The sequence below is a fragment of the Anolis carolinensis genome, chromosome 2 (genome assembly GCF_035594765.1).
Source record: "Anolis carolinensis isolate JA03-04 chromosome 2, rAnoCar3.1.pri, whole genome shotgun sequence".
NCBI classification, from domain to species: domain Eukaryota; kingdom Metazoa; phylum Chordata; class Lepidosauria; order Squamata; family Dactyloidae; genus Anolis; species Anolis carolinensis.
Genome location: NC_085842.1, coordinates 241,597,048 through 241,610,518, shown reverse-complemented (window position 1 = coordinate 241,610,518; position 13,471 = coordinate 241,597,048). Strand labels below are relative to the sequence as shown.

The window sequence follows — 13,471 nt, the reverse complement described above, 5'->3', positions numbered from 1 at the left end:
TCTTTTTAAATACACACAATTTCAACACATTTTCCCATTGACTAACTCATGTTTGTGAGTACTTTCAAAATATATTCCTTTAGTCACACACTAACTTATAAATAAAAAAAGAAAGTTAAACAATGTTTTTCATATTTACCTCCTGAATGGTGGAATATGTGTATTCTTTACTAAGTGTTTCACGTACCATAAACCAGATACATTTGTTTATGATAGTTAATACAAATTTATTTTCTGTCTCTGTGTTCCTCACGCCAACACTAAATATGCAAGAGGTTTTCAGAACCACAGTAAAGAATATGCCGCACTGCAGTTCTAGGAAAAGCATGTCATCCAAAACCAAGCATAGATAATTCCAAGCTAGTTAGAATTATCCATACTATTGTATTCCCTATTTACAGTTATAAAAGCAGGACAGTGAAAAAAGCTGACAGGAAGAAAATCAACTCATTTGAGAGGTGATGCTACAGAAAAGTTATATGGATAAGTTCTATGTTTTGAATTTGTTGTAGCCTGCCTCGAGTCACCAGGAGAGGTGAGAAATTAATAATAATTATTATTATTTTATTATGACACAGCAAACAAGATAGATATGCTGGATTTCGTTTCACAAAATCACAAGTTGAACACTTCCCAAGTGTCTAGGACTGTGTGATGTAATAATAATAATAATAATAATAATAAATATAATAATATAATAATAATAATAATAATTATTATTATTATTATTATTATTATTATTATTATTATTATTATGAGACTGAGACTGTGGGCTGCTAAAAAAAATAAACTAATGGGTTCTAGAACAAATAACATTTTATCTGGAATCAAAGATTACTAAACGAAGATGGTTGTACTTTTGCCATATTACAAGAAGAGATGACTCACTAGAAAAGACAATAATTTAAGGTAGAACGCAATAGGAAAAGAGGAATACTGCATTCCAGTTGGATAGACGCAATTTAAGGAAGCCGCAGCCCTGGGTTTTCAAGACCTGAGTAGGGCTGTTAGGGATAGGGTGACTTGGAGGTTTCTCATTCATAGGATTGCCATGGTTGAGTCCACAACAACAAAAACCTGGAAACAAGGACCACTGGACTCAGAAGGAATTTCATCTGAATAAATGTTTACAGTATTGCACAGTAAATGTACCTTTGCATGGGAAAACGGCATCATTACTACCATCACCATAATCATTGTCTGGAATCCTGTTTTTATATTCATGTAACAGTTTAGAGGCTAACAACAACAACAACAACAACAACTTTATTCTTATATCCCGTCCTATCTCCCCAAAGGGACCTGGGGCAGCTTACATGGGGACCAAGCCCAGTAATGCAGCAATAAAATACAACAACATAAGATACATTCAATTACAATGAATTAGAACATAAAAGCATATTAAAATCATAAAAGCATAAACACAACAACAACCGATAACCAATAACCAATAGACCGGCGCAATGGATGTGTTGAAAAATTGGAAGCAAGGCAATAAATTATACATGTGCAATATATCACAAGGTCACTAATAAATGGGCCAGTAATAAAGTGCAGTGGCTGGATTAGGTGGAGGTAAAAGGACTCCGTCAAATTGTGCCAGATTAGTCAAAAGCACATTGAAATAATCAGGTTTTCAGGTCATAAACACTGTGGAAGTTCATGAATCCCTACTTACTGAGCCAAAGTCACTACAATCGATGTGGATCTAATCCTGTGTTGCTTGGGAAGCAGCTGACTAGCATTCCCACCCCTTGTATGAGCGATCTCTGGTGTACAGTAAGGGCAATTATGGCAAAGGTTTAGCGTCTGTCTGTCATATCAGAGATCATTCACAAAAAGACTGTTTTCCGAGCAACAGGGGAACAAGTCCCTGTAAACTGTAGGAACTGCTTCTCAATACATGGAGTCTAGGAGACAGGGCAGGCTGGATTTCAGTGCATAAAATAATGACTATGGTTTTTTAAATCGTGTCAGAAGTGAACATACTACAAGTCACTTCTGGCATTAGAGAATCGACCGTCTGCAAGGGCATTGCCCGGATGTGTTACCATCATGCTGGGAGGCTTCTCTCATGTCCCCGCATGGGAAGCTAGGGCTGATAGATGGGAGCTTCGGGTCAGGTTTAACCCATTGTGCCACAGCAGCTCCAATAACTATGGTGCATCATCATACCCCAGTTCTAAGAATCAAGCCAGATTACAAAAATTGAATTTATTATTCGAATCACAGACCAGGAGTTGATTACAAAAATTAATCTTCTCTCTTTAAATTTAAATTTGGCAGAATTATGCCTTTTTTCCAAAAATTATGTATTATACACTATACATTTTTGTTTTTGTTGGCTGTTTCTTTGCAGTGATTTATGCTGCAGTCTTTATACCACCATTTTTAATACGATAAATTATTTCCGAATAATAATAAGCTTCTACTTTGATGGAATGTTATGCTCCTTCTGCATTTAACATCTCTTTCTTTTTCTTTCATCCCCTTGGTCTTTTGCCTCAGATCACCTGTTCTTATCAGTTTTTCATCCCTATCATACCTGTGTAAATGTCAGGCACCAGTCCTGGTGATCGTCTTACACTGCTATCTGCAGCATCATGTGGAGATGTGGATGGCTGAAGAGTTTGGATGGTGAGGCAGTCACTGAGAATGTCTTGGTCAATTTCTGTGTTGGAACGCAACTGAAATACAAACACAAACAAACAGAAAATCCTAATTGTGGGGAAAGGACTGATATGGAGACAAGCTCACATAGAGCTGTTATGATCCCCAAACTGACTGTATCAGCCAGGCTAGGCAGAATAATCACTGTGCCAAAATAGTAATACCAGGTCCAGGGCATAAGATGGCATTTCTTTTTTGAGAATGCCAAAATGACAATTATTTTATCATTTCATCAATTACATTCACATTTAGCAGATCATTTTGTCAGTATAAATGACATGCTTTGTCTAAGAAAAACTAAACGGACAAGAGATGCTTATTATGGACCATGCTATTATATTATTCAAACACTCCTTTTAGCTTTAATAATGAAGTCTAATTTATGACCAATCAAGGCCTGATCATGAATATGGGAACAGGAAAGTATATAGAACCCAGACATTTAGAAGAGCCTGACTGGACTGCAACCCTGTTGGAAGAGAATGCATGATATGGACGATAGTTACAGTTCACACTTGAGGATAATTATGGAAATGTTATATATCAATATACCTATTGTCCACATGTTGTGAAATTCACTGCAAACAAGCATTACAGCAGAACAAGCAACAGTAGAGGTGGGCTACAGAGAGAGAGAGACTGACTAGATCAACAAAAGGTCTACTAGTCCAGAATTCTGTTTACATAATGCCCAATCTATGGGAACACCCAAGCAGGACAGGAATGCAATAGCACCCCACCACATGTGTTACTTAGCAATGTGTCAGAGATATTCCACTTTTAATAGTGCAGATAATATATAGCTATCCTAGTTAGCAGCCAGTATTGGACCTATCCTCCATGAATCTCTCAGTGAGTTGCTGGCTCAAGCTATCCTTTGTAACAGTAGGTGGGAGGGGTTAAATTAGAACATGATGTTTGAGACACGAACTGCTTCTGTGTGACATGCCACCTCAACAGCTGCCAGATCCCAAATTCCTTGCACTTTGGCAAGAAGAAGAAATAACAAATGTTAAGGGCAAAGCACAACATTTTTAAAGCACTGTACTAGTTCCTGAAGCTCTAAAGGTAGATGCCATTGTAGTTGTTACTGTGTGCCTTCAAGTCATTTCTGAATTACGGCAATCATGAAGCTTACTTAGAATAATAGAATCACAGAGTTGAAAGAGACTTCATTGGCCATTCAGTCCAACCCCCTGCCAAGAAGCAGCAAAATAGCATTCAAAGCACCTCCTGACAGATGGCCATCTAGCCTCTGCTTAAAAGCCTCCAAAAAAGGAGCCTCCACCACACTCCAGGGCAGAGAGTTCCACTGCTGAACAGCTCACTCTCACAGTGAGGAAGTTCTTCCTAATATGCAGGTGGAATCTCCTTCCTGTACTGAAGCCCTTGTTCCATGTCCTAGCCTCCACGGTAGCAGAAAACAAACTTGTTCCCTCCTCCCTATAACTTGGAAGAATTCATTCAGATGACTTTCTGTCTTTGATGTCTTCTGGGTGTGACTTGCCCTGGGTCACTCAGGCAATTCCATGACGAAGTGAAGACTTGAGTCTTGGTCTCCCAATGTTCGATTCCAAACCTCAAACCACCATACTACACTATTAACTTACGTACGTAAAATATTTACTTTCAGTTACAGAATTGAGAAAAAAATGGAAAGCTATGAGATGCTGACCTGTGAGACAAAATATAACCAAGCAGCCTCTGAGAACAATAACAATATACACAGAGGGAATAGATTTTTTTAAAGAAAAATAATCTATAGATTTTGTAAGAAAAAGTAACATGGCTTTATCAAAATGCACCTTTCACCTCCAAACAATGATACCCTAGAGAAATGTACAGAAATATTTTTAAAGATACAGTAGAGTCTCACTTATCCAACATTCGCTTATCCAACATTCTGGATTATCCAATGCATTTTTGTAGTCAATGTTTTCAATATATCGTGATATTTTGGTGCTAAATTCGTAAATACAGTAATTACAACATAACATTACCGCGTATTGAATTACTTTTTCTGTCAAATTTGTTGTACAACATGATGTTTTGGTGCTTAATTTGTAAAATCATTACCTAATTTGATGTTTAATAGGCTTCTCCTTAATCTCTCCTTATTATCCAACATATTCACTTATCCAGCGTTCTGCTGGCCCGTTTATGTTGGATAAGTGAGACTCTACTGTACATTTAAAATGCTGCTTTTAAAATACAGCTCATTTCTCTTCCAAAATAATCAGTTGCCTTTGAATAAACACATATGAATGAGGGGGGGGACCATAAAGATTTATACAAAAGCCTATGAATTGCACAGAAAAGGCATGTGAACAAAGCACTCCCCAAACAACCTCTTTCCATATTGAAAAATGAGAAGAAAATGATTTCAATATATCATTTGTGTCTGTAGCAACAATGATAATGAAAAGGTGCTTGAATCATCTTTTGACTCCAATCAAACACTTCTGAATAATCCCCAGACAATACCACCACTAGAACCATCATATTCTGAAGGTTTACAGAAACAGAAATGCTACACACTCTGAATCATGTTTTTCCAAAGGTCCGGGTTTATGGATTACAAATGTTACTGATGACTCATGGGTCTGTAATGAAAAAGTGGATTTCCTTGTCCATAAACTGTTTGCAGCTGTACTGCCCCACTGGATTTTAAAAAATGACACACCAACAGAATAAGTTTCACAAAGACTAACCAAAAAGACACAATGCAATTGGCGAAGTGTGTGTCTCTGTGCATGTGCCTTCAAATCGCCTGTAGACACGATAACCCCATGAATGTCAAAGGGCTATCTTATGCAAGGAATACTCAGAGGTGGTTTTGCCAGTTCCTTCCTCTGAAATATAGTCTAGGCCAGGGGTCTGCAAACTAAAGCCCAGGAGCCAAATGTAGCCCTTCAAGGTCATTCAACTAGATTCCCTCCCTAAACTTAAGAGTCACCCAAAGTCTGAAACAACTTGAAGGTATACAACAGCAACAATCCTAATTAACATGACTACCTCATCAGCCAAAAGCAAGCCCACACTTCCCCCATTGAAATACTGGTATGCTTATGTTGGTTAAAATTGTTATTTGTTTTAAATATTGTATTGTTCATTCATATTTTTTGCACTACAAAAAAGATATGTGCAGAAATAATTCGTTTTTTTCAAACTATAGTCCAGCCTTCTAACAGACTGGGGGACTGTGAACTAGCTGTCTGTTTAAAAAGTTCGAGGATCCCTGGCCAACAGCATATAAATTCATTGGTGGTCTCTCATTCAAGGACTAACCAGTACTAACCATGCTTAGCTTCCAAGATCAGAAAGGACCTGGTGACTTTAGGGTACTTATGCTGAGAAGGAAGGCACTTGCCTATAGGGAAGGAGAAAATGTAACTTTGAAAAATGAAGATTTTTTTTTCTTCCATGATTCATGTACTGGCATGTAGAATGGAATTGTGATTATCTGTGTGAAAGGAATTGGAGGTCTCATCTACACTGGTCAGTTGGGCAGCCTTGGTTGTGTCACCTTTGTGTTGAATCCAAGGTCATTGTTTACGTGACCGGGGGAGCAGCTGTGCCACCACCAGCAATTCTCTTAGCTGGCCAAAGTGCTCCATGTGAGCTTCTGAACATCATGGGTGGCTCTGCAGATATCAGAATAGGGCACCCAGGTGATACTCCCTACTTTTTCCAGGTCACATGGGTGCTTCATTCTGACATTGGTAGAGACGTCTGCGTGACCAGCAAGAAAGAGAGGTCACATGAGTGCTTCTGCCAATGTCAAAATGGGACATCCATATGATTAGAAAGAAGGAGGGGAGTTTTACAGACAGGGAGTAGTCATTGAGAAGTCACTGAAAAGGGGTGAACTGACTTTCCAGAAAGCCTCTTGGGGTGGCAATTAAGTTTTAAAATACCCACTATGCTGTTTAACCTTTTAGGAGAATGTACAGAAAGTTTTCACACATATTAATTCTTTGCAATAATGTGTGTGTGTGTTTTTTTTTTTTAAAAAGGAAGATGCTCTAACAACTTTTGACATCCTTTCTCATTACTTCTTCCCACACCGGGACTCAGATGTTTTTGATGCTGTAACCATGAACTCTGCTCTTCATTACTTACCAGCTATTCTTACTATCCTGCATGTGCATCTGTGAGGTCAAAGATAGCATCTATATTCTCCATATCCATATTCTTAGTGCAAGTACTGCAGTTGGCGCTAATTGCTGTGAAACACTGTTCAAGAAAGAGTAACCTTTCCAATAAAAATTTCAAGGCTACAGTATTTACCCTATATTTATGTGTGAAGATCCCTTTACAACTTGGCTTACCAGCAATTTATCTGCTTAAAAAGTATATATACAAAAGAATCAGATTGTGAATGTGCTCTCTTTATAGGCATGACAAGTATCTGTAATTGGACTCGGGGCATCAGGGGAAGGAAAAAGAGAAGGAAATAAAATCAGAAGAAATTGTGTTTTGAATGCTTTGAAATGATGAACTGAAAACAAAAATGAAATACAGTAAATGCAAAATCTATGCAAGCAGTGGTAAGAATTTGTATGGGTTCCTTAGCACAACTATATAAAAGACAAGTATAGAAAAACACACATGCATTCTTCATAAGGAGTGAAGCTAGTTAAATCCCAGACTTAATAGACTTAACACAATAATATTTTGATTGTTACAAGGAAAGGTGGATAAAGCGATTTATTTTTAACATGATCCTCTTCATGGATATCAATCCACTTCTTCAGATTCACAGACTGAGTTGGAAGTGCGGCCATAAGCATATTGGAGCTGCAAGACTGTGGCAGAACTGGAGTCAGAATGTAATGAGATACAGAAACGCAAATTGTAACCCAAAGGTAAGCCTTAAAATGGTTATGTGATATAATACAGGTCTGTTAAGCAGCTCATCCATAGTGAATGCAAAACTCAAAACAATATTAAGGAAGTCAATATGTAAAACAATACTGAGGAAATGAATGAGATTTAAGGCTATTTAAACAATACCCAATGCTCAAGAAAAGTGTGAAAATAATGCTAAAGAAAATCAGTTTCCTTGAGCTGGAAAAGTTTTCTGAGAATTTGCACATAGTTGAGCAGTTGTGAGGGCCTGGATATGTTTAGTGTGACAAATAACCATTATCTCATTTTATATCTCTGTTGATGGTTTGGAATTTATGAATACAGTAGAGTTTCACTTATCCAAGCCTTGCTTATCCAACGTTCTGGATTATCCAACACATTTTTGTAGTCACTGTTTTCAATACATTGTGATATTTTGGTGCTAAATTTGTAAATACAGTAATTACTACATAGCATTACCGCATATTGAACTGCCTTTTCTGTCAAATTTGTTGTATAACATGATGTTTTATGCTTAATTTGTAAAATCATAACCTAATTTGATGTGTAATAGGCTTTTCCTTAATCCCTCCTTATTATCCAACATATTCGCTTATCCAACGTTCTGCCGGCCCATTTATGTTGGATAAGCGAGACTCTACTGTATATCTTAACTTCACATTGTTTGACATGGGGACATCCAGCCAACGACTGAGATTTCCTTTCACCATTGTAGTACTTCAGTTGTGAAACTGTACAATTTACATTTCTGACTGTAGTTTAACTTAACAACTCAACAAGCATTTCTTGCCCCTATCTTGTGCTTTACAACTGCTACTAATTTTCCTATATATCAGTACAAGACCCACAAAAAACCCTGTGCAATTTCACTACTTAAAATTCACTTAAATCATACTACTACTGTGACTCTGAGAAGAAATGTAGGCCAGGCACTAAACTGTTTGTTGGGTGATCTCCGGGTGGCCATCTAGGCAGTGGCATCACTAGGGCAGAATTGGTGCCACCTGATGTTGAAACACGTGGTATAGTACCAATATTATGCATGGCACCTAACAGAACAAAACAATAAAACAGGTATATAGACTAATTGTGGAGAGCAGCAGTTCAATTCAACACAACTGGAGAGTTCTGAGTTGAAAAATGACAAAGAAATGCCATGCAGAATGTGCTGAAATTTAAATGCAAATTGTTCTTGTAATAAAAAGCCAAGTGGCACGACATCTGCAAATTAGGTCTAGAACTCAAACGATCGGAAATTTTGTTTCAAGGGAAACATATTAGGGCAAGGCAAAGATTAGACAACCCCTCTGTTCCATTAATTATCTTCACTAAATCTCCATACCACCACCACTGCTGCCACCTACTCAGGCTATTCAGTCCTCAAACTCAACCAGATAGTTTAGAAGCTTAAACAATTAAGCTCCAGACAATTTGCTATTATTGTTTGCCATCAGACCAACTTCAACTTATGGGGACCCTATGAATAAAAGGTCTCCAAGAGTCCAGGCCCCATTACCTGCTCTGTTCAGCTCTTGCAAACTCAGGGATGTGGTGTCCTTGACTGAATGAATCTACTTATAATGTAGACTTCCTCTTTTGATACTGCCTTCCACTTTACCAAGCATTATTCTTTTTTTAGATGAATCACATTATCTCATGATATATCCAAAGTACAATAGCTCAGATTAATCATCTTGGCTTCTATTGAAAGTTCACATTCTATCCATCAATCTTTTTAGCAATCCATGGTATTCATAGAATTCTCCTTCCATATCATATTTCAAATGACTTTATATCCTTTCCGTCAGCTTTCTTCAACTGCTCAATTTTCACTCCCACCTATAGAAATATTATAGCATAGTTCTGACCTTTATAGTTGAGGGTCTTATCTAGTGTCTTCATAGCTGCCCTTCCAAATCTTAGCCTTCTGATTTTGTGGGCTCAACTGAAATCATTTCAACTTTATCTACCTCATGTCTTTTCCCCAATATGTATAAAAAGATCAAAATTAGAATCAAACTACCAGTAAGATTTAAAACAATTTCTAATCTGGTGCTCTCCATGCTATCTTTTCACATGTAAATGAAGACCTTTTCTTTCAATAACCTGTGAAGACTGAGAGTCCAAGATGGCACATCTTGCACAATATGCTGTAATATCTCTTACCTAGAACACTGCGTCTAGTTCTGGGAACCGCAATATAAGGATATTTACAAGTTGGAATGTGTCCAGAGAAAGACACCAAAATGATCAAAGGTTTGGAAACCAAGCTCTATAAGAAGCAACATAGTGAGCTGGGTATGTGTAGCTTGGAGAAGAGAAGGATGAGAAGGGACATGGTGGCCATGTTTAAATATTTGCAAAGATGGCACATTGAAGAGTGGGAAGCTAGTTTTCTGTTGTTATGGAGTTTAGGACACAAAGCAATGGATTCAAATTGCAGGGGAAAAGATCCCACCTAAACAGTAGGAAGAACCTTTTGATGGTAAGTTGTTTGGCAATGAAATGTGCTGCCTCAGAGCATAGGCATGATGGAGTCTCCTTTTCCAGAAGTTTTAAAGCAGAGGCTGATGGCCATATGTTGGGAGTGCTTTGGTTGTGTTTTCCTGCATGCCAAGGGGTTGGACTGAATGGCTCTTGTGATTTCCTCCCACTATGATTCTATGGTTGTTTCTCTTTTAATAGCTATGGGTTTGGTTTTTTTTTACATTGTGTAAACTTTTGCATGAGGTTAATTTTTAGCTACGTTTGTTTTAAGTGTTCTAAGTGGCTTCAGTCCTGGACTGGACTGGGAAAAGGGCAGGACTCATCATAATCACCACCACCACCAAGAAAGCAACAAGACCTAAACTCTTTTTTTCTGAAATGTTTTCATTTAATTGTCTCTTTCAGGTGAGGCAGTCAAGCTTGCCCATCTAACAGATAAACTTTGCATCTAGAAACTTGAGTAGTTCCCAGAAGAAATATCTTGCTTATCTAAATGTACTAGAAAACAAAGCAGCATCTATAGTGATTATAGTTTTCTTCTTCTTCTTGACAGCTCTTCTAACGTGTGTAAATTCTCAGAACAAAAAATGGAAATTCAACTCCCATCATTTTATCATTTTAGATATGACTGGATAATCACCCAAGATTTATCAAATCAAGTGGAAGTAACTAGAAAAGAGCAAGTTTTCAGCTGCATTATATTTAAGTGCAAGAGCATGCCCTGCATTGGTATGAAGTATGACACACTTCCCAAGACAATCAAAAGACCTTTTCTTTTGACTTTCCCTTATCACTGTTGTTAATCAGACTCCTGCTTGTTTCATGGAGACCCGGGTGTTATTATCATTCAGTGGAAACCAGATGCTGCTTAAATATGCCTCTGAATAAACTCAGTCAGGAGAAAAATAGTTTGATATTTCACCCACAAAGTTTTTTATTATAATTAAAAAAACACTTGTTGTGGAATCATTGCTCTGTCAATACCTAGACTTATATTTCCTATTATTGTAACATTTAAGAATCCATCTGAAGACTGACATTTATGAATCCAAATAAGCATTTTGGAGTCACAGAGAGTGTGCTATATTATACCAGGTGATAACCTAATAGATAACCCAGGTGGATTAGCCAGATGGCCTTTTCTCTAGCTATACTATGAGATAAACAACTCACTGCAGATCTTGTACCAAAATGTGACATCAAAGCCAAGAGCAATTGAGGAATTAGGAGAGACTCCAAGGCAGCCTGTGGAAAAACCACTTCATCCGTGAGAGATCCACAAATAAAATAGAAAAACAGAAGAAGGGACTATCATATCCACCCACATAGATATATACTAGTGAAGGGCATCATTCAAGCAATCATAAATAGGTTCAGGAGTATATAAATGAAGTAGAAATGTATATATACACCAGGAAACCCATAGAAATGTATATACAAAAAGTAGAAATTTATATATAGTCCGAAAAACTCACAGTTACCCAGTGATTCCTGCCATGAAAGCCTTCAACAACCAGAAGTAGAAATTGTTTTCTCATTGAGTCAAACTACCAGTGAAGTGGAAAGAGTTATCTCAAGGATACAGCAATTATCATCATTTTCTAAAATCTTGAGATTGGCCACATGAACATGCTCCTTCTGCTTGATCATGTGATGATTGATTCACAGTCCTTTATGCCAAATCTCAACGTGTCCCTGCATGACAATTTTGTATGGTCCAATTTTGACACAATGTTGAAAAGTCAATCCAGCTGCACTTTGATGGACATGACTGAAAACACAGAAGTGGGCCAAAGCTTAGGGGATGTGGCTCCAGTTGAAAGACCTTCCACATTAGAGGATATAATTGAGCCAGATTTTAGACAATCACAGACCTGCCAGCAACACCAAGCTGCTGAAGAAAGAGGGCGAGATGGGATGCAAGTCCCTTCCATCAGTTCTGTGGAAGAAACCCCATTCAGTTTCTCTTTTTGATGCTTCCCATTTCAGTTCATCAGAAAAATGACTTGTATCTTTTAAAAACTGATACCTGAATGTGCTTCCTTTCTTCTTCTCTTTTCATCCTTCCCCAAATGCCACTTCCTTTTCTGTCTTTTCAATTATAAGACCATTAGCCGAGACAGCCCTGTTTCTTACTGATCCTTAAATTGACATGGGAACTTTTTCAGCTGAAGAGCTGGATAAAACTACTTTGACAGTCCAAACCTACCCTGTTTCCCCGAAAATAGGACAGGGTCTTATATTAATTTTTGCTCCCAAAGATGCACTAGGTCTTATTTTCAGGGGATGTCTTATTTTTCCATGAAGAAGAGCTCACATTTATAACAACAAAATGAACATTTGTTATATACTGTAAAGTAGTTGTCATCACAAACCAGCATAACCAGACAAACTATGAATCCTATCAAGATTTTCTTGTTACTACCATTATTTACATGTACAACAATCTATGGTACCTCTTGAAGTTTAGGTTTCACAAGGTTTCCACGCTGATTTCTCTCTATTCTAGTTTCAATGTAGTCATGAATGATGAATAATATAATATACTATAATAATAATATGATAATATAATAATAATATAATTTATTTATTTCGTGTCAAAAGCATTAGATGAATGGATAATAATATAATGATATACAATATATTAATGAGATAATATAATAATAGGATATAATAATAACAGAATATGATAATAATATGGTATTAATTGGATAATATAATAATGGGATATAATAGAATAGCATAATAATAATATAATAATAGGATAATATAATAGAATAATAGAATGGAATAGAATGATATAAAATATATTAATAGGATAATATAAAATGGAATATAATAATAAAACAGAATATGCTAATAATAATAAAATAATAATATGATAATATAATAGAATAATAGTATAGAATATAATGGTATAAAATATATTAATAGGATAATATAAAATGGAATATAATAATAACAGAATAATAATATAATAATATGAAAATATAACAGAATAATAATAGAATAATAATATAATGATATAATAATAATAATAATAGAAAAATATAATATAATGATATAAAATATATTAATAGGATAATATAATAATGGGATATAATAATAGTAACAGATATGATGATAATAATATGGTAATAGAATAATAGTATAAAATAATAAGTTTCATGGCATAGGATAGGAATAAGGATGAGAGGAGAATCCCTATGCGTCCTGTACCTTTAAGAAACAGAAAGAGTAGGACGAGTGGAAAGCCCTCTTTCTTCCCTCCCACCCTCCCTTGCCCTGGCTCCAGGAGCCAATCAGAAGCCTTGGGGGCGAAGGGAGCAGGGCCAGGACGGAAGAAATGGCAGCAGCAGCAGCCACGGAGGCTGGGGGACAGGCAAGGCAAGGCCAGCAAGCACTCTCTCTCCCTCCCTCCCTCCCGTGTGTATGTATGAGT

The 13,471-nt window shown here is 36.8% G+C and overlaps 1 protein-coding gene across 2 annotated transcripts in view; it reads right to left on the bottom strand.

Moving 5' to 3' along the window:
- Positions 1 to 13,471, bottom strand: part of glis3 (GLIS family zinc finger 3) — a 219,573-nt gene that overhangs the window by 44,423 nt on the left and 161,679 nt on the right. For both annotated transcript variants that reach the window (XM_003216490.4, XM_062971953.1), the window contains one exon: positions 2,546 to 2,687. In XM_003216490.4, coding sequence (XP_003216538.2) covers positions 2,546 to 2,687 — 142 coding nt within the window. The remainder of the gene's footprint in view (positions 1 to 2,545; positions 2,688 to 13,471) is intronic.